At 38.3% G+C, this 24,246-nt stretch overlaps 2 protein-coding genes and 1 long non-coding RNA gene across 4 annotated transcripts; 2 read left to right on the top strand and 1 right to left on the bottom strand.

The window, feature by feature from the left end:
* The first annotated feature begins 10,737 nt into the window (after positions 1-10,737).
* Positions 10,738-12,055, top strand: LOC133856923 (histone H1-like). Its single transcript, XM_062291979.1, has 2 exons — positions 10,738-11,058; positions 11,175-12,055. The coding sequence occupies exons 1-2, from the start codon at positions 10,879-10,881 to the stop codon at positions 11,844-11,846; spliced, it is 852 nt and encodes a 283-aa protein (XP_062147963.1). The 5' UTR covers positions 10,738-10,878; the 3' UTR covers positions 11,847-12,055.
* Positions 12,056-12,356: 301 nt separating this feature from the next.
* On the top strand, positions 12,357-23,488 carry LOC133856924 (uncharacterized). 2 transcript variants are annotated; one of them, XR_009898256.1, is made up of 4 exons: positions 12,357-12,440; positions 15,950-22,078; positions 22,300-22,548; positions 23,357-23,488. It is a non-coding gene; the product is annotated as an uncharacterized LOC133856924 (long non-coding RNA). The 2 variants fall into 2 exon arrangements; XR_009898257.1 differs by having other exon boundaries at positions 12,358-12,440; positions 21,708-22,078.
* On the bottom strand, positions 20,430-24,046 carry LOC133856922 (calmodulin calcium-dependent NAD kinase-like). Its single transcript, XM_062291978.1, has 6 exons — positions 23,915-24,046; positions 23,417-23,638; positions 22,387-22,519; positions 21,261-21,583; positions 20,991-21,135; positions 20,430-20,666 (listed from the first exon to the last, which is right to left on the bottom strand). The coding sequence occupies exons 1-6, from the start codon at positions 23,926-23,928 to the stop codon at positions 20,430-20,432; spliced, it is 1,074 nt and encodes a 357-aa protein (XP_062147962.1). The 5' UTR covers positions 23,929-24,046.
* Between the last annotated feature and the right edge of the window lie 200 nt (positions 24,047-24,246).

The following is a 24,246-nucleotide window of genomic DNA, read 5'->3' as shown; positions in this document are numbered from 1 at the left end:
TGCTGGTCGTGGAAATTCATACTCCACCAATTTTTCACAAAACCATGGCAGAGGTCGAGGTTGAAGCAATCAGTCTTTCTCCAAGTCTTCACGTCTCATCCGCCAAGTTTGTCAAAAAGAAAGTCATGTGGCTTTAAACTGTTACCATAGGTTTGATAACGCTTTTCAAAGTGAGGTATCATCAAATATGCAGGCTTATCTTACTTCCTCTCAGACTCCTACTGACTACAATTGGTGCCCAGACTCTGGCGTCACACATCATTTGATCTATGATCTTGCTAATCTCAATGTTAAAGCAGAAAAGTACTTTGGCACATATCAAATTAAGATTGGTAAAGGAACTGGACTTTCTATCCAACATACTAGGACTACTCATCTCTCCACACCCAATTTTAATTTTCATTTACTTCATGTTCTTCATGTTCCTAATATTTGCAAGAATCTTATCTTTATCCAAAAATTTACTCAAGACACTAATACATTTTTTGAATTTCATCCATCTCATTTTCTTTTGAAGGACCGAGCTATGGAGAAACTACTACTTCACGACCCGAGTAACCATGCCTTATATCCCATTTTCTCTGCTTTCAATAAAAGTCATGCTTCTTCTTCACTTGTTGGATAGTGTACTTCTGCGTCTCAGTGGCATTCTCGGCTTGGACATCCTTCCTTGAAAGTCGTTCGTCGTGTATTATCTTCATTTCATCTTCCAATTTCCAGAAATAATGAGTCCTATTTTTGTTCTGCATGTGTAGGCTCCAAAAGCTTCAGTGTTTCATAATCCAAGTCTCCTCTTGATTTAATTTTCAATGATGTATGGGGACCTGCCCCAATTTGCTCTAAAAATTGACTCAAATATTATGTTTCATTTTTTGATGATTTTAGTTGATATTCTTGGATTTATCATATTTCTTGCAAAAGTGATGTTAGTGTTGTCTTTCTTAAATTTCAAAATTATGTTGAAATTTTTTTGGTTCTAAAATTAAAGTTGTTCAATCTGATTAGGGTGGAGAGTATCATTCTTTAAATAAATTACTTCAAAATCAAGGGATTGTTCATCGCCTTTTATGTCCACACACACACCAACAAATGTCGAAACTGGTATTGCGTTACTCTCTCATGCCCGTCTTCCCTCTCATTTTTGCGATGATGCCTTTATCACGGCTTACTATTTAATTAATTATATGCCCACTTATGTCCTTCATAATAAGTCACCATTCGAAGTCCTTTTCAAAGAATCTCCTGACTACTCTTTTTTATGAGTTTTTTATTGTACCTATTGGCCCAATTTGCATCCTTACAATAAAAATAAATTTGAACCTAGATCTCTTCCTTGTGTATTTCTGGGTTATAGTCCTCTTCATAAAGGGTAGAAGTTTCTTCATATACCCACAGGTCGTGTCTATATTTACAGAGATGTTATTTTCAATGAGTCAAGTTTTCCTTTTGCTTTAAAATCTGCGTCTCCTTCAGTGACTACGACGTCTCCTGACATGGTTACTCCTCTTGGCCCGTGCACAGTAGCAACACCACCAGCTCATTTCACGACTATCACATCTGTAAGTACACATATTTCTAGTCCAACATGTGATCTCTTACATACATATGGGCCATCTACATCTTCTACTACCCATGTGTCATCCCCCTCTCCACAACTTCATTGTCCTACTAGTACCTCTCCTGATTTGTCTAACAATTCTCCAGTGCATTTAAGTCTTGCTGCCTCTTCCCATTACTCTTCACCTTTGAGGCCTAGTTGTTCTACCCAATCATGTGAAGTCTTAAACCCAACCTTACTATATGTGCCCAATTCGAACTTGACTTTTTCTTCAGACCTAGCCTCCACTTCACCGGACTCTAATCCTCCCACCCATCCCATGATCACTCGGTCCAAAAATCATATCACAAAACGGAAATCCTTCACGGATGGTATTGTTCGTTATCCCATTCCTCGAGCTCTTCTTGCTGAAATTGCTTCATCTATAGTTGAACCCACGTGTTTTACTTCTGCCATTAAAGATGAAAATTGGCGCAAAGTTATGAATATATAATTTGACGCCTTGCTCAAGAATCAAACATGGACCTTAGTTCCTTCTTTTTCTACTCACAATATTATTGGTTGTAAATGATTTTTTCGTATCAAACGAAAGGCTGATGGCACAATTGAGCGGTACAAGGCACGATTGGTTGCAAGGGATTTCATCAATAACCGGGTGTCGATTATGGTGACACGTATAGTTCTGTTATCAAGCCTACCACGATACTTCTTGTTGATGATTTGAGTACTTCTACTTTACATGCTTTTTATTCTGAATTAGATTTTATTGGCATTAAGTCTGTGATAATAGATATAGCTTGTTTATAAAATTTTTGCTTAAAAATAATCATGTGATGCCTAAATCTAAGGAATCAGGAACACAATGAAATTTTGTTCCTACTTGTCATAATTGTGAGAAGATTGGTCATATTAGACCAAATTGTTATTTATTAAAATCCCATAGGTTTTGGATTAAGTAGGATGTTCTGAGGAAAGGTAAAGTTGAAGATACTTCCTCATCTAAATATGTTCATCCTTATTGGAGACATATAAAAGGTAAGAGCAATGTTATTTGTAAGAATGCTAACCATAATTTTGCAGAGAATGTCAAGAAGCATTCAAACAAAAGAAGCTTGCCCACTTGTCATCACTGCGGCATCATCTGTCACATCCGACCCACGTGTCCACAGCTCCAGGCCCATAAGTTGAAGGTTTAGAGGGAGTTGCCAACAAAAGCTACATCAGGCAATCTACCTCCGATGGCACATCAGACTCCACGACATCAGCAGAAGTTTGTTCTTGCCAATCATAGTGGCAAACCAAAGAAGAACAAATCAAGGCGCTACAAGAGAAAGCCACAAAAGCCCAACAACAACCGTGGTTATGAGAGGTTGCTAAGTCTGATGCAATGTATGCTAATGAGAATGACCAACATAGATAAGACTTGCAAACCACCTCCACGGGTCAAGCAGGTATGGGTCAAGAATGATGAGACCATTCACCCCTTGAGGGAGAGTGGACTCACCTAGTAAATGTGAAGTTTCACCATACCTAGAATTTTGGTTTATAAATCCTAGTGCATGTCAGGTATGTTTGCACTGCATTGTTTATCATGTCACATCTTATTCATGCCTTGCATTCTGTTTGAGGAACCATTTATTTTATCCCCCATGTTTTCTTTTGTTGTCTTGAGAAACTTCTGCAGGTACTAGCAAAAAGCACATCAAACTGTTGTTTTTCTGTCTTGGTATGTCCAAACCTTTCTCCCTGAGATCAGGTTTGATCTTACTATACATGCTAGGAGTGTTGTAATCTAGCATGTTTTTGTTGTTTTTCTGTCTTTGTGTTTTCAACAAAAATAATAATAATAATAATAATAATTGGGGGAGAAAGATGTGGAAATTTATTTTTTTCTTTTAATAGCTGTGCATATATTGTATGTATTTTTGCCTGATATCTTAGTTCATTGTGCATTGATTAACTATGTTTTTATATGATTGAGAGTTTATGTATGATATCTGCTAAGTATTCATGTGCATCTTAATGGTAGAGAATTGCTTTTCTCATGCGATGAAAAAATGTGCACTGTCCAAAGCTCCCTATGGTACATTTTTTTTCTCTGATTTTTAGCTTCTGAAAATTCTGATAAGAGAGAGATTTTTTTGCTAAGATGGTCAAATTGACCAACTCGCTAGTTGAACCCAAAGCCCATAAATTATGACATTTTTTCTAGGTTGCAGCACCAAGTGATAAAAAGCATTCAAAACTGAATAAATATGGATAAATGAAAAAGATCCACTGCTTTTGTACTATAAATTTGTTCTTGAACTTGTTCCTATAAAAACAGTCAGTGACTAAATTATTGCGAAAATAGATGGTCACTAAATGACTAAGTAAAAGAAAAGTATTGTAACTTAGGGGGAGTGTATCAGATGAGGGTGGCTAGGCCATACTAAGATAAGGTTTGACTTTTGACTGATTTATCATTGATTTTCTCTCTTGTTTATAAAATTTGGTTGCTTTAAGTCATATCAGTGAACTTCATACCTTATTGAGAAAGCATTCATACCTTGTTGAGAAAGTATTCACACACATTCGCATTGCATGAGTTAAGTAATCTATTTAAAATTTCTATTTGCAGGGAAATTTGTGCTTATTGAATACTTAACTCTCATTTATATCTTTGCATATTTTTGCAATGCTATTTGACTGCTTTATCAGTAGATTATGTATGCATGTTTTGAAGCTAACTTTAGGGAAAAATATTTTTGTACAAATTTTTCTCCAGTTTCAGATTTTCAGTGTGAAGCGTCTGGATGGACCTATTCTTACGTCAGGACGAGAGAAGTCTTGATGTACGCTGACCTAGCAGTAGCCATCCGGACGGTTAAGTGACACATTCGGACGAGATCTCTACAGGTTTAAGACTTGCATATCTTTCTCTATCATACACACATCTCTGCATTTTTATTAATTTATCATGTCATGTTGTGTGTTTTTCTCGTAAATTTTTCTCGAGATTTTGACATTCTTTGCATATTTCTACTCATTCCATGATCTTCTTTGTGTCTTCCTTTGTTCTTTTAAGTTTTTGTGTTTTTAGAATATTAGAATATTTGTTGATTGTAATATTTTCTTGAGATATTGTGCATGAAAAACCTATTATACCTGTGTGCTGGGTTGATCTTGATATATTTATGCCTTATGAATTGCTACATTACTTATATTTTTCTTTGGCATCCATTTGACAGCTGTCATAAATACCACATTGTTTTTGGAACTAACAGGATTTGATTTTTCTTGGTAATGGTATTTTTGGAGATATTTCTATTTAATCTTGGTTAATGAATATGTCATCTAGCGGCTCCTAGCACAGTGTTTGACAGATGGATCTTTTGGAAAACAGACTGTTGTTGAAGTCATATGTTCATATTTTCAAAGGTCTTAGGTTTTAGATGAGCTCTTCCCCTCGCTCACGCAGAGCCTTCCGTAGCATCTCCCTCATATCTGTATCAATTAGAGATTTAGTGGTAAATCTCCTATTTTATCGTGCAAACCAGTTGTTAGAGGATGTCAATTTGCGGATAACTAGGTTCATGCTTTGCAAAATCAAGCGATTGAAGGTTTTTCAGTCCATGGTTCCCGGCTTCCGGAGCTAGAAGCCGAAATAGTACAAATCCAACCTTTTGTACGGTTTTCTGTCCATTTCTTGATTTCAGTGGATTAGCAGGATTTAATACTTGGAGGATTTTTTTTTTCTTCTCTTTTGGGCCACTTGCAGACTCTTCTTTATTTTCCTATTGTTTTGAATTTTATAACATTTTTGTCTGTGGATTTTCTATACTCTGTTTACCCTGGTCATGTTGAGACATCAAGGGGAAGTATTTTATTACTGTGGTCTTTCTATACTCTGTTTACTCTTTGTCCATTTGAGACAAAAAGGGGGAGTATGTTAGATTTTAGACCGGAATTGTATTTTTAAACCGATCAAGTGATTTTTGTTCCATAATGACCAAATGGGGAGTTTGTTAGTTTTTGTGTTAGCTGCATTCTGTTTGACAAAATCACTATCATGTAATGTTGTTGCTTTAACAGGGATGCCGTATATTTCAGAATCTTCATAGTATTTAGAGTTTATGTCTCTAATACGGAAATAGCCTTATCATGATAAGTTCAATGTCACAAGCATGAAGAAGGCTATTTCAGAAGTTTCAGGAAAATTCAGTGCAGATTCTAACTCAAAGAAGTTAGATCTCAAGCTTCCGTTTGGATGACCCAGTATAACATTCGGACGCTCATCAGTTAGCAATATCAGTTCGGACGATGTGCCAATACTGTTCGGATACCCATCAAGTGTCTATAAGCTTCAAACAGTTTAAAGTTGCATCCGTCCGGACGTCATGGCAACACGTTCGGACGATCTTCAGAAGTTCGATAAGAATCTTGCGTTCAAGTGCATCCATCCAGACGATGTGGTTATACCGTCTAAACACCAGTTAGAACTCGAGGAGAATTAGGTTTTCCTTTCGCATGCACATATATGGGAAGACAACTGCATATGTCCGGACGTCAGGTCTACACCGTTCGGACGCTATCCTTGATAAGGCAAGTTGTGTAGACGATGTTCAACCGGTCCGGATGTCAGACTCCATGGTCCAAACGCTCAGCCCTTAATATGAAAATTGCGTGCAGCTGAAGTGCAACCGTTCGGAAGCTAGGGCAACACTGTTTGGACGAGGCCCTATTCAGGAAAGAATTTCAAGCGAATTTGGAAAGCCGATTGCACAGTTGTCCGTCTAGATGCCCTTAGCTACCGTCTGGATGTCGCCTTGGAAAATCGTATCAGACGCGATTTAGGTTTCTGTAGCCTATAAATAGAGACCCATAGGCATGTATTTTGTAATAATTCAGTATTGAATTCCGTAGTGCTTAGAGATAATATTTTATGAGTTATTGTGCTAATCCGTTCACTCTCAAGCCATTGCCAAGTGTTGTTGCTGTGCTGAAACTAAAATCTATCTTAAGGGTTGTCCCTAAGGTAAATGATTCCATTAAAGACCCCTTCAAGTAGGTGACTTTGTTGGGAAGCGTCTGTGTTGGGTTACACGTCAGAGTTCAAGGTACGACCACTGCATATGGGTATGTGAGTGCTACTACTTTGTAACTAGCTTTGTTTTATAAATAGTGGATATCTTGAGTTTTTTTCTCTTAATTGAGTTTCCACTTCGTCAACAAAATATTTGTGTCATTTAAATATCGCAATTTAAATATTGTGTTACACACTATCACACACTTGGTAAAATAGAAGTCATCTTTATTTTTCAGATCCGGCCTTGTTTCGTAGTACATTGGGTGCTTTAACAATATTTATGTATTCCCATGCTAGACATTTCTTTTTCTGTCAATAAACTTTCTCAGTTCATGCATAAGCCCACAGTCATTCATTGGCAATTTGTCAAAAGGTTATTCCGTTATCTCAAGTAGACTCTTCATTTCGGGCTTCATATTACGCCGTCTAACAATCTATGCTTGCAAGCATTTTGTGATGCTGACTAGGTAGGTGATAGAGATGACTGACGTTCCACCAACAGCCATTGCATTTTTTTGGGTGCTAATCTTATTTCTTGGAGTTGCAGGAAACAACCTACTGTCGCTCGCTTTAGCACCAAAGCATAGTATAAAGCTCTAGCTAACATTGCTGCAAAAATAACATGGCTTACTTCCTTGATCTCAATACTTGGCCTAGGACTCTCACAACCTCTTATTCTTTGGTGTGACAACATTGTTGTTACTTATCTTGCTTCCAACCTTGTGTTTTCATGCAATAACCAAACATGTTGAAATTGATTTTCATTTTGTTCATGATATGGTGCGGCGCAAGTCTCTGGATGTTCGATTTATATCTAGTAAGGATCAGTTAGCGGATATTTTCGCCAAACCAATCTGCTCTTTTCGGTTTGCTTTTCATCGAGACAAACTCAATGTTGCTCCCTGACCGTTGAGTTTGAGGGGGCGTGCCAAAGACTCAAACGTTTCATCTCCAAGTCATAAAGTAGTTTTAGTTACGTAGCTATTCAAGACCCACTCAAACATTTCACATACATCCAAGTTATAAAGTTGTGTATGTTACTTTGTACTTATTCACTCAAACATCAAGTGTTTGATTGCATTTGTTGCAATTATGTATATCATTTACTTCTTACGTTGCGTAGCTTGTTAGAAATACTTTTCCTGTAACTCAACGTTATAAATATGACAACCTACTCTGTTTGAAGTAAGGCAAATACAAACACAAATATAAGTGTTATAATTCTCTTATAGGTGTAAACCTCTTATTTCACTAGTTCATTTTAAATGAACAGCTTAAAATACAACAATATATAGGAGAGAGAAATAATTGATGGCTTGCAACATGTGCAAGCCACATGGGTGCTGTTAGGGTGGTTTGGTCATCTCTCTGGCAAAAATTGCCATATTAGGAGAGGTCAAACCACCCTCATGGTGAAGGGGATTGTTTAGCCATCCCCAATATAGCCAATATTGGGGGTGGCCGAACCACCATCTTGACCAAAGGGATTGGTTAGCCACCCTCCAAACCGACTATTGGTGGTGGCTGAACGATCCCGTGGCCAAAAGAAGTTGTTCGACCATCTGGCTCATCCCCAATGGATATTTTCGGTGGCTTGCATAACATTTATATGCAATCCACTGATTATTTTTCTCTTTTATGTGTTGCCACGATCTAAACCGTTTATTTAAAATGAACAGCCTATATAAAAGCTAGGTATTACAACAGATCTCAGTCTAATCAAAATCATTTATGTTAAGACAAGAGTTACAAGAACTTGAGAAACAATGTCATAAGAGTTATAAGCACTCAAGAGACAAGAGTTTCAAGATGATAAATTATATTTATTTATTTTAATGTAGAAACATAAGAGACTTGTAACATTTAAACTATTTCTCTATAAAGAGAGTTGTGTACACAATCAAATGAATCAATTAAATATGTAGCAAAAAAAAGACTTTAACGTGTGGACGTAGGTCATAAGCCGAACCACCTTAATTCTCTGTGTCTATTTCTTTGTTCTAATTTCTTTGCTAGATTATGTGTCCTTACAATTTATAACAAGGATCCTTCTTAAATTTTGACCACATGAGCTCGTAGTGATTGATGGGAATTTAAACCCGCTTGTCACTGACAAAACAACTGAACAAGTGTGAATTGAGCTAATAATTTGTATTTTGTATAAGAACAACTTTTAACGCACTGAATTGCATAGGCTTTTACAAGAAAATCTTAGACCACCCAAACGAACACTCTTTGTTGTACATATCTCTGCTTCTCTTTTCCTCAGAAACAGAAAATTGTTCTTGAACAATGATCCAATGAGGCCCTTAGTATTTACATGATGCAACTAACTACAAGTGCACGTTGTGGTGGAACTTGAGTCACCAAATGGTAGATCTAGCTAGCAATGGACTCAATACAACTACATCTTAATCCATAGAACAACCACAAATTCATTGACCATAAAACCTGAAGGACTTGGCTTGAGTATAGTTTCGATTATAACTAGACCCGTTGGAATTGGTACACGTGCTCCAAAATAAGACACGAACTCAGACACATTTGCCAATCTCAACCGTCCAGTTTCAACTATAACTAGATCCAAGCCGGATCTCAAATTCACCAACATGAAGATTTTTTTATGCTGTTAGCATAGTGCATACACATGTTTGCAATTGGTATCCCATGTTTTAAAGAAATGCCCAAACGTTTCTTCTATGGCATTTTAACTAGCCGCAAGAGTAATTGTTGTGCATTTTACACTTTACTTATAGAAAGTCAATTTTTTGCTTAATCCTGTAAAGTGCAATAGAGGAACTATTTAGTATTATAACAAGATAATAAATTTTTGCTTAATCCTATAAAGTGCAATAGAGGATTATGCATTCCAGTTAGAAATTTTTGGACTCAAAAGCATACAAAGATAGTATAATATGTACCCTTACCATCTATGAGTAAATAATGGCTCCTTATGATTGTGTATGTAAAGCAATTTTGTTATATGAGTAATGCTATACATCACACTTTTAATTTACTTTGTTGATGTATAGCTATAATCAGTTCTTGAATATTTTCTTTAACAAAAACCGAATCAAAGAATGATTTACAGTAACATATCATTAAATATGGGATAAAAGTGAAAACAAAAATGTGGTATATATCATTTCTCTTTGTTACATACATGTGAGAAAAGTCATGCTTGAAAAATAATACCATGGCAATTGAATTTGTAACTTATATGCCTTCACATCATATCGTCCTAGATTTATCATTCATAATGTACAAACATAATACAAAGCGATAAACGTTTCATATTTTAGAAATTTATCGATGGGTATGATGGGTTTGTTTGTTAACGTGTTTTGAAGGTGTTTTCAAATTTTAGTTTGAAAAAATGTTTTGATGTGCCGTAAATGTGAAGATTATTTTTATGTCTTGGATTGTTTGATAATGTTATTGTTTTGAGATAAGAAATCAAAAGATGGAAAACAAAATTTTTAACAAACATAGCTATTGATATGTTTTACATGCATTACATCACACCTTAAGTACTATCAAACATGTTCAACTTTGAGGACATTCTAACCCATGGTATTATATCCAAATCTTATCGGATTTTTGCAATTCTTGAACCAATAGTTTCCTTTACTAAGCTACTTTCACATGAGATACAAAAATCCCAATTTGGTTCCAAGCATTCTCTTAAAATGGCCCAAAACCACAATAACATCATAAGAAACCCTAATCCTGACCATTGAAGCTTTAAAACCAAATTTCTTGCAAACCAAAAATCCTCACAGCGGGCATAAATACTTGTTAGAAAGCTTATATAATTCCCTACAAGATGAAAAAAACCTCACGAAAATTCATCAAGTGTAGCAAAAGTTATGCCCAGATCAATCCAGCTTAAAAGCACACCTAAACATACCCAAACACCCACCCATCCCTAGACTCCCTATCCTCCCCTCCCCCATCTATCCTTCTCAACCGTCGATAACGACTTATCCAAAGGCTCACATTCAAACTCGCCAGAAGAGGCCGATCCGCGTGCTGGGCACTCCACCAATCAGAGCTCAGCTCCTGGATATTGCCTCTCACGCACACGACTATTTAAACCGTTCCATTTCCGTCATCTTCTCACGCAACGAAATTACCAGTAAACAGCGATAGATTTATAGATCCAATACTTCTTCGATTCTCTCAGCTTTCCCTCTTCCAAACTCTGACCTAGATTTCCATTTCGAAGCTCCTCAGCTCCTTCTGTACTCCAATGGCGACCGAAGAACTACCCATTCTTCCCGTCGAGCCCGCTCCCGAACCGTCCCCCACCGAACAGGTCGAGGATAAACCGGCCGAAACCAACACCGGCAAGTCGAAGAAACCCAAGGAGCCCAAAGCCAGAAAGCCTGCCGCTCCGAGGAAGCCCCCCTCGCACCCTCCTTACGAAGAGGTATTGCCTTTAGATTTGTTAGAAAGTCATTATTTGAATTTTACGATCAAAGTTTTACAAATTCAAGCTTGTGGATTGGATCTGAGTTTCTGATTCTGTGGCTTTTGCTTTTGCAGATGATTAAGGACGCGATTGTGTGTCTGAAGGAGAAGACAGGTTCGAGTCAGTACGCGATCGCTAAGTTCATCGAGGAGAAGCAGAAGCAGCTTCCACCGAACTTCAGGAAGCTCTTGCTCTTCCATTTGAAGAAGCTTGTGGCCGGCGGGAAGCTCGTAAAGGTGAAGGGATCGTTCAAGCTTCCTGCTCCGAAGCCGGCAGCGTCTGCAGTGGAGAAGAAGAAACCGGCAGCGAAGCCAAAGCCGAAAGCTAAGCCTTCGAAGCCGAAGACTAAGGAGGTGAAGACGACAACTAAGGCGCCGGCGAAGGGTAAAGCGCCGGTGAAGCCTAAGGCGGCTGCTAAGCCGAAGCCGAAGCCAAAGCCAAAGGCGGCTGCAAAGCCCAAGGCTGCTGCTCCAAAGCCCAAGGCAGCCCCGACAAAGGCGAAGCCTGTGGCAAAACCGAAGCCCGCTCCAGCTAAGGCAAAGCCAGCTGCGAAGCCGAAGCCGAAGGAGAAGCCGGCTAAGGCCTCGAGGACGTCGACGAGAACCTCTCCCGGTAAAAAAGCCCCACCTCCTAAGCCTGCGGCGAAAAAGGCTCCGGCGGCGAAGAAAACTCCGGTTAAGAGTGTGAAGCTGAGGAGCGTGAAGTCGCCGGCGAAGAAAGCTACAACCAGGAGGGGAAGGAAGTGAGAGAGAGAGGGGGGGAGCTTAGTTGTAGTAGGGGTAGTCTTGTAAATTTCTTGAGCTTTGAGGGTGTATTTAGATCCATATATGCCCATGGAAAAGAAATATTTTATTTTTATATTGTTATTTGTATTTTTCTTCTTTTTCGAGACAGTTTCAGATGTACTATTATTCAGTTAAGTGGATTCCGAGAAATCAATTCCGAGCTTGATGTATTTCGTGTTCATAGCCTCTGCACTCATTTTTTCTGATGTATTAGGGTTTGCATTTGCCGACTTGGCCTGGGCAATTAGGGTTTTTTTGGGTTCAATGGGGCTTGAAGATGGTGCCATCTTTATGCAAGCATTGGCGTAAGTTACTCACCATGAAAGCGGGTTTTACACGCCAGTGATTGCGTGGTAATTGAGATTCAAAGCTTGCAGTTTCGTTACTTGCTTCCTATCTAAGCACTTAGGTAAACGCTGAAACATTTCAATATCTTTCTATTTTTCTATTCCTAGCGACTTCAGTTTTAACAAATTGTTTGCCTGGTGTGCGCCACAGTTGACTGGAGCTCAATGGAATGTTGAGTGCCCAATTCGCGAATTTGCTTGGATCGCGGTTAGTTTCTTCATCTTCTCTTCATGCTAATGATTGATTGATTTATTTATTTTTATGTAATGTGCCCATTGTCTTTTTAAACTGTTGTTTATGGAACAAAGATTGATGACTTTGACTACACCTGGAAAGTGAGGTATTTCGAAGTTGAAGGAGTTGCTAGAAGAATGGGTAGATGGTGTGCCAAATGGTACTGTTACTCTATTGAAGATATTTCCTAGATAGAGCTGAAAGGGGTAATAGGAAATCTGAACGTACCATGCAGTTGCGATGTAAGGCCCCCCCCCCCCTTTTTTTTTTTTTTTTTTTTTTTTAAAAAAAAAATTGCGACCAAATGTGTAATTTCCTTGAAAGAGCGTTTCTCCCACTTTTCTTGTGATGGCCATTGTATCATTGAAAATTGCAGCCGACTGTTTAACTGGTAGCTTCTTATTGAAGCATGGTGAAGAATGATCATTAACATTCATCCAAATCAGTGGTTGGGATGAAAACACAGCCCTCTAACCTGCCTGTTAGAATAATTTTCATCTTTAGTTTCATGTAGGCCTATCATTAGTTGCCTACATTTTCTAGTCTACCTCGCCTATCACAATCTCTTTATACTTAATAGAGCATGTTAATCTCATTTTATCATATAATTCAATACAATAAAGATGTATTCCTAAGAGTCCTTAATCCTTTTCAATGGTGGACGCATGCCTCTAAGGCTGAATCAACCCAAATGTCATGTGTTCTCTTTTTCTATCTGCTTTCGCTATTCTTCATATCTTTTATATTTTACATAAATTTCTATATGGTATCAGAGGCTAGAGCCAATTTTTTTTGTCCTTTAACAAACTTCTTATGGCGTTCTCTTGGCGTTGTCTCCCTCTTGGCGTTCTCTTCAGCGGTCCCACAACTGTTCCAAGCATTTTCTCAAGTCGGTGACTGACACTAACCTCGAAATCTGACCTTCCCAATGCCGCCAAAATCAGTCCAATCAGAGCTTCCACACGCACTCCTGCATCACTTGAAAATTTTGCCATTTCAGCCACGCATCGCCATTGGTAGCTCTTCTCAAGCCTTCACTGCAACTAATTAATTCTGGATTATTAATCCTAAAATCAATTTTGCAAGGTGCAGATCTACCGATCTGCAAAGCTGCGATAGCAATAGATCTCAAACGCACTATCAAGCACCATTGTGCATCATTGTTAGTTCGTCCACGTGCTGCCGCCATCTGATATTTTTTGGCCAAAACAACCACCAAAATTGGGTTTTTCAGCCCTAGATTGGTGGATTTGTACAATTTTGTTGGACACAGAGTCAGCAGGCGCTCCCACACGCCGCCCATTGATGCTGACAACTCCTTCATGTGCTACACGTGCCGGCAACCTCTTCTACGAGTCTCCTTCACACGTGTCACTCACAACACGTGTGTTCGTCGGATCCGGTTTATCCGATCCAACCCTACGAACCGGTCCATCACAAGGTCCATGGTTCTCAGGCCTTCTATGCCCAGTCAGCGGCCCACTTTGACTTGGGTCAACAACCTAGTTTCCGGCGATCCACAGCCTAGCATCGCCTGGCTCCATCACCGGTGTCTTTCAGCCACCGTTCTTCGGCCGTTACTGGTGTCTTCCAAATGCCGTCCTAACCACCATTGACCGGCTGCTGTCCTGCGGTGTTCATTGTTGCTGCCATTCTTTGGTTGTTCCTATCGATGTCTTCTTTTGACCGTTGCCGCCACCACCGCAGTATCCGATAACTGTCTTTCGTTGTGTAAGGCTACTCTCCGCTGTCTTTGGCCGTCATCCACTAGCATCTACCGGCTACTGTCCTTCTCAGCCCTCCGGCTTCACTGGATCTCGTCCGCCACTGTACCCAGTGGCTCTCTCTTTTGGCTTTATCTAAGCTCACACTCATATTTTCCTTCGGGTCGCAAGGGCTAATATAGACCTATTAGCCTTTGCAATTTTAATTAGAAGCTGTATCTAAGTGTAACACCCTGCTCAAACACGTAACTAACCTTTTACAAAATCACCGGTTTAAGCATATGAGTATACTATTATCTTTTTAAATACATACATGTATGCTAATTTATATATATGTACCATACTTTTTATATACAAAGTAAAAGATAATGTTGTATTTGGTAAAAACCCCAAATGAGTTTCAGGGTGTTAAAATGATCAATTTAAAGACATGGTGAAATTTGGGTTTTCAAAACACTTGGGTTTTTAGGTTTTCATGCAACGATTGAACGGTTTGTGAACTGTCCCAACGGTGTCCCATAGAACGTTCGGACGATGATTAGTAGTGGGTAACGAAATTTTAGGACAATCGTTCCAATAGTCGTGAAAAAATGTTCGAACAATTTCACTGTGCAACTTTAATACGTCCAAACTTAGAGGAAACACATGAGAAAGCTTATAAAAACCCAAGGGAACCCTAGGGCAGCCATTTTGGCTCGCCCATAGCACCCCTAGAGAGAGAAAGAGAGAGAAAAAGAAGGGTCTTCCTTGAGGGTTTTGTGCTCTTAGGGCTTTAAAGCTTACACCTTTGAGGTATAAAGCTTAACCTAGCCTTAATCTATGTGTTATATAACTTATATGTCATGCTAGAGCTTTGATTTTTGTGGTAGTTTTTCAACTTCTTGTCTTTCCTTGATGGTGGTTAAAAGCTAGGTCCTTAAACTAGTTAAGCTTGACCCTTGCATGAAAGGTTTGAACTTTGAGACCTAGCTTTCATTTTGACCCTAAATTTGTGCTTAACCACTCACCTTTCAACACATTAGAGCAATTCTAGGTTGTTTAACATGGGGGTTGTGAGAATGGAGAGAAAGTTAGGGCCTTTTTTTTGGTGGGGGGGGGGGGGTTTGAGTTATTGTTAAAACCTTGGTTATAACCTCTTGGAGTCAAAGGAAAGTGGTAGATCATATTCTAGTTGGGTGAACTTAGGAAAAACACATTATGGGACAAAATATTCGAACGGTGTCGTGGACCGATTCAATGGTCCAGGCCATTCCAACGGTCTTCGAGGAACGATCGAATGATTTCAAGATAGAATGTGCAGCTTAGGTTGTTGAGTGTGGATTAGGGTTTTTGCTTAGAACCTTGGCTAATATTAGAGTATAATGCAGAGTAAGGAGCTAGTAGCTTCGAAAGAAGCTTATGTGTGGAGTTGTAGTGCTCAAGGCAAGTAATCGCCAATGAAAATGCCAAAATACTGTCATCAAGCATGAATATTTTATTTATAAACTGTGCACTTTGACGTATTTGTTTATCTTGAAATTATGTCGTGAGCCCTAGTATTTGACAAATGTTGATTTATAAATGCATTGATACTCATGTAAAGTATTATGCTCTCAATTGGAAAATGTTGTCGTGTGACTTGCCATCATTGTAAAAATGGGTGAAGAATATGGGATACGTACACACTAGTATATAGACATAACCCTATGACCCATGTTTATTTTAATGTTAATTGCCTTGGATTCAATGGTTGGAGGTGATTGGCGCAACCATGTGCAGATGATGGTCATGTCCTGTGGCATCGCTAGTGGTGTGGATCATCCGAGGTTGGACTCGATCAGACAACTAGTGGTGGTTGTACCATTGTACCTTACTGAGGCATCGGTGTTGTACCATATATCTTACGGGACACGCAAACCTTACCGTAAGAGGTTTATGGGTACGGATTGTACTATATTTAATGTTAAAACGGCAATATGTTGTCCTTGGAATTATGCCTTAACTACTTTCTAAATGTACTATTTTTCCTTACGGGCATAATTAGCGAGATAACAAATTATTCAAACCTCATAATGTTTCTAAAATGTCCGCCTTTATACTTCCAACTAAACTAGGCTCATTGCACGTGCTAAGTTTCGTTAACGATTTATTTACCAAGCCGTAAACTTATGTAGTTACTTTTTCACATGTAAAACATTTTTGTTTTACAGATTAGTAGGTTAGCTTCAGGGGTGCAGTTTAGAGCTATTCGCAACGCTTGAGATGCTAGGCGAAGGCTTGTAGTGTACTTCATCTATTTTGTATTTTGGAGGCTCTAGTTTGTATCAATGATAGAAAAATATACTAATGTATATAGTCTTTCAGTTCAGATTAATAGTTCACTTTCCACTGATTTTATACTAATATTTGTTGTTACAGGTAGCACTTTGAGTTAATTACCAATTAATCAAATTGGGGGTTCTACAAGTAACATTTCGAGTTAATTACTGTTAAATCCTAATGGAGGGGTGATATTGCAAAAAATTTGAAGTTTGATAGACTAAATTGAGAGTTTTTGAGCTTTGGAGGGGAGATTGCAAAAGTGATGAAAGTTCAGGGTTAAGTGAAGTTCCTATTTGTTGTATGTTAATGATTCTTTTTCCTGAATGGGTATCTGTTCTATCTGTTTGTGTTTCTTTTTTCCCCTTCTTGATGACATGATGCAAAAATATGTTGGTTCTGGAAATGGGGGAGATATTTATGCTGAGGGGTTTGAAGTGTCAGCTTATGTCATGTACTTCAAGATTGGTATTTGTATATGGACACAAACATTGCAGCTATCATCTTTGTTTACAACAGACTTTGCTATGTACACACATGATATGCGATTGGTAGAGAGTTGATGTAGGCGGACAGCCTGGCTTTTAGAACATGATGGGGTGATCACTGTGCTTGAAGGATACTTACGTTATACAATCTCAGGAAGTGGAATGAAATATAGTTGATTGGTGTTGTATTTGTAAGGCTAGTTATTAAGTAGTAGCCACCTTGTTCTTCTTTGCTTGATCAACTGGGAACATTTGTCTCTCGTCTTTTCGTCATTTTGGATTACATCAGTTAACCCTATGAAAGTTGAGGAGACACTGGCATATTGGAAACGGCATTCTGGTAACCAAGAGTAGAGCACGCTTTAGAATTCTGATCTGTTGTGCCTAATGTGGTGATCGTAGAGAGAAAGGAATGCTAAGACCTTTGGAGGGCACCAAGCTCCCCTAATTAAGTTGAGGCTTCTGTCACTTAGATCACTTTATGAGTGGGTGGTGGTGGCAACTTTTTTTCTGTCTCCTCTATAAATGGGTTTTCGGAGACCTATTTGTCTACCATCTGTGTACTAAATTGTGTCCCTTTCTGCAGTTTTTTAGTAAATTCCCTCAAGAGAAAGATTCTGCATTTTATCTGTTAGCTAATCAGGAGCCAAATTTCAGTAAGATGCAGTTTTTATGATGCCAATCTGCATCATTTAAGAAATTCCTTAGTCAAGGTATTATTCTAGATTGATTAGACTTCTAATAGATCTTCTAATGTTCTTACCATGAAGCACCCAATCAACTAATTTGCATATTGGTGCCACCTATTAGTCACACAGGATTTGTTATGTAAACCACTTCATTTGACAGGACCTTAACATCTCTTCTCTGCATTGTTAATATGCCAACTCTGTTCTCTTGGAAAATGTAACTTTTAAGTCAGAAAACTTTTAAAGATTAAAATACTCCATGAAGGGAGCCTTGTTCTTAGTTGGGTAAAATACTCCACTAACTTTTGCATAGCTCCATCAATTACGGGGATACGAAAAATCTCTCTAGGCGTAGAAAAGGCAAGGGAAAGGCAAGGCACATATGTTAAGGCTTGTTGTGCCTTGGCATGTAGTGGGTAGTCAATATGTGTTTTGTTTATTGTTCAGAGTATCAACCTATCTTAGCCCCCAACCAATTTCTTACATAACCGATTCTTTCCCTGAATAGGTTGCTAGTGTTCGGTCCTGATCCAAGATGAGGAACCAAACCAAGTCTTGAAAGTCTTCCTCAAGTGAGTACTGGTCCACCTATCCAGTATGTGAGGAAGTTTCTCCCATGGAGCTAGCTTTTGTATGTTACTAAGCCGGATCGCCAATACTAGGTTCTTTTTCCACGCTATGTGACTAGCCGACGATGATGGGACTAGTAGACGCAGCAGACTGAACTTGTCTCATGAAATGGTTCTTCTCGACAATCCATTTATTGTAGGTTAGATTCAGACTGAGCAGACTCTAGCTCTTGCGTCTGCATGATCTGACTTCTATGACTTGTAGTATAAAATAAATATAAAAATACATTTATTTTGCTTCCCCTTACCTCCCGCCTGTGGGTCTCTCTAGTAGTTAGATCGAGTATTCGAGTCTGTGAAGACCTAAAGGCATAGGCTGAGGCTACGGACACAGAGACAAAGGCAGCATCCTCACTAGCACCATCATTTTGCATCAAAAAGCCAGCACATTAAGCTAATGGTGGTAGCATAGCTTGTTCCAGCACAGGTAGGTTAGGTAAAGAGCGCCCTCAGGCAATTAGAGTAGGTAACCACCGCCTCTTATTAGGTAGGTACCTGCAAAGGCAAAAGTAAAGGGTTCCAATCCTGGTTGAACAAAAAGATGCCAATCCTTGAGAACAAGAAGACAGGAACACCTGACTAAGAGGGGGAAGGGACAACAAAGAGGGTGAGCCTCATTCCCAGAATTTGATGTGAACTAGCTCATGAGAACGCTTGGTTCTGGGTTTTCACCGATTCTTTCCAATGTTCTTAGTTGGGTCCTTTTGTAGTTTGTTTTTGATTTTTTCGTTTTTTGGGGCTTTGGTGTTATGGGTTTTTGCGGGTTAGCTTTGGTTGTTCTTGTGTATACTTCTTGTGTACTTAGGGGCATCTTATGCTTTCTTTAATAAAGTCTTCTTACTTATCAAAAAAAGAAAAAGAAAAAGGGAGCCATATATTTTAGTGGCGCATAGGTTCATCTGTTCTAATGTCATATGCTGTGTATTATACCATTCGGGAAAAAAAAGATGCTGTCTTTAGAAAGTTGTACTTGATGGCAGCAATTAATGAAGTGAGATTTTATTGATGCTTGTAATATAAATTCATAGGGATGATTTTATTAAAGAAGGGTCAAATTTGCATATTTATAATTATCCAGGCCTTAATATTTTAAGTAACAGTCCAACTAATTGGGGTTGACTACATGGATCCTTTTTCTCCCTTCAGCTTTATGATCTAGAGTCATGTCCTAATTTACCTCTCTTGCAACCATGTCTTGCCCCCCCGAACCCCACGCTAAAGTTCATGACCTTGTTGGTCAACACTCAAGATGTATCATTTGATAGAATTTGTATGTGCTGTTTTTGGACTTGCCTGATACATCGCAGAAAATTGATGTATGAGAGAATGCTTTGGATGCTGTTGCAAAATGATTTGTGAAGCCAACGAAGAACAGTGCAAGGATTTGAGGTTTTAATCAAAAAATAATTGGCATAAGTGAAGTTTCTAATCTGCTTAAATAACTAGGCAGAAAATGGACTATGTGAAATGCTAAATGAATTCTGAACATTAGGGAGAAGCAGTTGCTGCAGCTATGTAGCTGTTGAATTGAAGCTCGACAAACGAGTGAAAGAAATTTAGAGCTTGGAATGAAAAGAATGAAAAAAGAGGGGAAAAAAAAGGGAAAAAGGAAGAAGCCAAAAAAACTAGAGGATGGATAGAAGAGGCAAGTCTTTCCTTACTATCATTTATTTCTCTGATTGTTTTGCTGATGCGTGTTTTCCCAGAACCCAGGTTCTCAGTGTACATTGTCATTATTGGTAAAACATCCAACATTAATTGAAGTTTCAATCAATATTTAATCGATGGATCATGATTTATGAGCTTAGAAAACCTTAACTATTTTGGCTTACTTGCTATGCCTGTGATTGCACTTTGAATTCTTTTCTGCAATTCTAATGTTAAAAATATTATGTACATGCATTTGATTATCTGAATCACCCCCACGATCAATAGACATGTTGCCGAATCATCAGTTTTTGAAATCTTAACTGATCTTCTTTGAATGAAATTCTACATATAAGATCATCAGTACAACATAGATAAACATTCTTGCTTGCAAATATTGAAATTTTGACACTTTCTCCAGCATCTGTTTCCTGAGTCATGAGAGTTAAGAAGTTTCAAACTGTATCAGCCCTGCACCCTTGATTTATCATTTCATTCTCTCAATTCTCCGGATGCAATACTTCAGCTCCTGTTGAATGTTCACCCTAGAAGGTGACAATACGATGTCTTTCCAAACTGACCCAGCTTTGGAAGCTGGGTTAGGGTGCTTGTAGAGTTCATATATGGACTTTGCATTTTCATTCAACCTACCTAACCTTTTTAAACAATCAATTTCATCTGGATCAACCAGCAATGTCTTGTCTCTGTCTTTCCATCCTATCAACTTCACAGCAATTATGACGTCAGTATGATATGCTGAATATAACAAATTGCTATAGTAACTTTCTGTTGACAGGCATAGTCCTGAATGTCATGGCCTCCATACAAAGACCAAATCCCATATAAGAAAGTATAAGATTGCATAAACATGTAACTCAGCTGAGCTTTTACCAAGTAAAACAACCCTAAATTATTGAGCCTTGGTTGGTTAAATGAAATTCTGCAGGTTCTTTATATAGGCGTGTGTTTAAATCCAAGTTCTTCTTGTTAAACTCTGAAGTAAGCTTCTTATTGCTACAATATAAAAGAGGAGATATAATGGGTGTACCTTAGGTTGGCCTTCCAAAGCATTGGTGCAATATAGCCTGGCATTGTCAACCAGTTGACAGTAAGCTAGAAATGCATTTGCAAATTGCTTGCTGGATTTTAATTGTGAATTCACTCTTACAGCTCTTCTACACATGATAGCTCTCCTGTTTACATGCAGAAAACCCACTTTGATGCATCAGATACCTCAAGAGAAAACCAACATTGTATGAAAAAATTACAATTAGATAATGTAAGACCACCAAAACAAATGTAATAATCTGTAATATACCGTATGCCTCTTATAACAGCTAGATAAGCATCACATACAACTCCAACAAGCTCTATCCTGTATGGTTTTCTCTTTTTGCCTCCAACTTGCTCTGGTTCTTCGTTTTCAATTCGTTCCCAGTAGATTTCGTTTACAGTTCCATCTCCATTCACCCTGTAACCAGCACCCATACGATAACGGCGGCGGTGAACATTTCTGGCCATTGTTATTGTCTGCACAACAAATGGTTGCCAAGAAAGGGTGCCATCCATGATCACATCCCGCCCTTCATTAAGTGCTGTCACCAGGAGGGATGATGCTGCATCGGTAGATGATTGGTGCACCTGTTTGAAACAATATTTGTTGGGTCATATTATGAAACTCATGCTAGGATATACTATGATAATGCATATTGATGTTATGAGAAGCATTTGAATCATTATGAAATTGTTAATGCATCTGTTATAGGTATTTTGTTTGTTTGGTTTTACATCTGAAGTGGCACTAGAATGGTTAAGAGCGAGGAAAAGGCACAAAGTAAGGAAGCTGACAATGCTGGTTCTTGGCTTAGTTGGGAAAAGGGTGGGATGAGCTCTGGGTAGATCTTATATTCAAGACTTGACAATCAAAAGTGAAAGAATCTGACTGGTGATGTATGTGGTGCGGAAGGAAGATCAAAGAAGAACCTTTAAGTTCTATATATAGAATCACCCATTTAAAGATACGCGCAGTGTTTTGGGTTATTGGTCAAAGAGTGATGGAAGAGTAACCGACAGTGGAATTGAAGAGGCAACTTCTTATCATGGGCAGCAAAGTACCTTGACCAGATTCTCTGTCAGGTATGTTTATGAAGATTTGGGCTTGTAATGTTTATTCCAGCAATTTAGCTCAAGTTTTTCTATATTGACTTTATGTTCTTCTTAACTTTAAACTGACAGAACAGAATAGGGTTTATACTCAAGCAGTTTCATTTCACAGGCTAATGTTCACTTCTGGAACTTTTAGGCCTATTAATTCTGTGCTATTATGTTCTCTAAAACAATTTCAGTGCAACTTGTAGAAAACATGGAGTACTTCTGCATATATAAGATTGGGGAAGAGGGTGGGCACAGAGAGAGAGAGAGAGAGAGTCAGTCTTATATCTCACCAGTTCAGCAGTTTGTAGCATGTCGACATGTCCATGACCTCTGGAGCTAAGGGCCCTATAGATGACGTCTGATTCTTTGAAGGCATCTGCCTCAATTATGACTGCATTCCCTGCTGCTCCTGCCCAGAATGGCCTGTTCACATTCATTCACCAACAGTCAAGGTTAACTCCTTGTTGATTGTTCTATTGCTTTTCATAATTCTAAATTCTATCGTTTTTAAGACCAAGTAGCAAGATTGAGATATAGTCAATATTTTTGAATAATGGCCGAAGGATTGAAATAAGACCTCTTAAACTTACCATTTTAAAGTTACATACCAATGTAGCAAATCATGTGTGGTGGTTAATTAGGAAGGGAAAAGAATTAAGAACACTTCCCTTTAGCGACTTCTTCATATTCCATTACATTTTCCTAAATTCAGTACTCAGTCATGGACCTGGAAAACCTCTTGAATTCTTGAAATTTTATTCCATAGCCACTTTAACTTATGTATGAAAATCCAATGTTGATTTCAGTTTTATACTTTGTTGAGTGATGCAGATCGAAGATTCAACTGCTTTAGACTTTAGTCCTTAAACCTAGTTTTCATAGTTATCAGCGAAGAGCTCAGGGATAGTTCATAGAATTGGTAACAAACTTAACACTCAACTTCATTAATAGTTATGACATTGCTGCTTGAATTATTGACAAACAGAGAGTTTTGATCTTTGGAAGTGGAAAAATTCAGCTGAGAATTTGAAATATATAGAGAATGAAATTCGACATGATGGGTTATGTACCTGCCCTTTTCCCAAGCAAGCCAGGTTTTTGGAACACATTCTAGGATAACCTTGACTGTTGAACTCTGCTTCTTTCCTCTTGAAGTTTTAACTTTATCAATTAAAATTTACATAGGGAGAGTATCCGAACTTAACACAGAATTCTGAATCAGGGGTGACTTCTAAAAATGTATAGATTTTTTACTTGCAGGATTTCAGACTAATCTAATGGTTAGGACTATGAAATGGACGATAATAATATTGTTCATACTCTTTCAGAATGTCCTGAAGCACAGTGCTCTTCCCAGCTCCCATCCCACCACCCATGAGGAGGAGGACTGGACTCCTATCGCTGTGTGCCACTGGAGCCATCACCTCAGTACATCGCGAGTCATCATTCATTATCATTCCCATTGCTTTAAGCTCCTCTACTAATGTAGTGAACACTCTAGCCACCTTCAAGTTCTTTGTCACTCTCTCAAATCTTTGTTCCCTATATCAAGGGGAAAATAATATACTTACAAGAACAATAATAATAATAATAAGAGCAAACGACTTGGCTCTTTCTTTTTGTGGCTAATTGGATATATCTGAATTGACACATAATTCTGACAACTTGGGATGACATTTGTAGTTAGATAATTTATTAGTAATTATTTCAATTAAATATTTACTTCCATTGCCATGTGCTTTTTGATTGCTTCCCAGTCATCTTAGCATTCTGAACAATAAAAATATATAGCATGATGATGATGATGATAATAGCCACCTTGTTGCTGCCATGAAAATTTGCTTGAGCTTCCTTTTGGGCTCAGGATCAGAACTCAACACCTGAAATTATGTAGTATATAGCAAGAAAAAAAATGCATAAGAACACTTCACTGATATATTTAGATGTAAAGTATGATAGAGGATTCTAACATTTTTGTTTGATTTATATCCCCTTTTTAAGTCATTAGATGTTGGATATATATATACCTGACTAATCGTAAGATCAGCTTGGCTCCAATGGAACGCAAAGTAACTAAGCGTGCACCGCTCAAACTCCTCCACAAGCTTCACGAAGAGCGAATCTGCATCCGGTTCGCTAGAAAAGAATGT

The sequence above is a fragment of the Alnus glutinosa genome, chromosome 14 (assembly GCF_958979055.1).
Source record: "Alnus glutinosa chromosome 14, dhAlnGlut1.1, whole genome shotgun sequence".
NCBI classification, from domain to species: Eukaryota; Viridiplantae; Streptophyta; class Magnoliopsida; order Fagales; family Betulaceae; genus Alnus; species Alnus glutinosa.
The sequence above is the reverse complement of the archived record's forward strand: the minus strand, read 5'-3'. Positions and strand labels throughout refer to the sequence as shown.

Excerpts from the sequence above, each read along its gene's own strand:
- LOC133856923 (XM_062291979.1), top strand. The coding sequence starts at position 10,879 with ATGGCGACCGAAGAACTACCCATTCTTCCCGTCGAGCCCGCTCCCGAA. Across the intron at positions 11,059-11,174 it reads CGCACCCTCCTTACGAAGAG|ATGATTAAGGACGCGATTGT; the intron begins GTATTGCCTTTA and ends TTGCTTTTGCAG.
- LOC133856922 (XM_062291978.1), bottom strand. Across the intron at positions 21,136-21,260 it reads GCTGTTATAAGAGGCATACG|GAGAGCTATCATGTGTAGAA; the intron begins GTATATTACAGA and ends GCATGTAAACAG. Across the intron at positions 20,667-20,990 it reads CTTTGGAAGGCCAACCTAAG|TTGATAGGATGGAAAGACAG; the intron begins GTACACCCATTA and ends ATTGCTGTGAAG.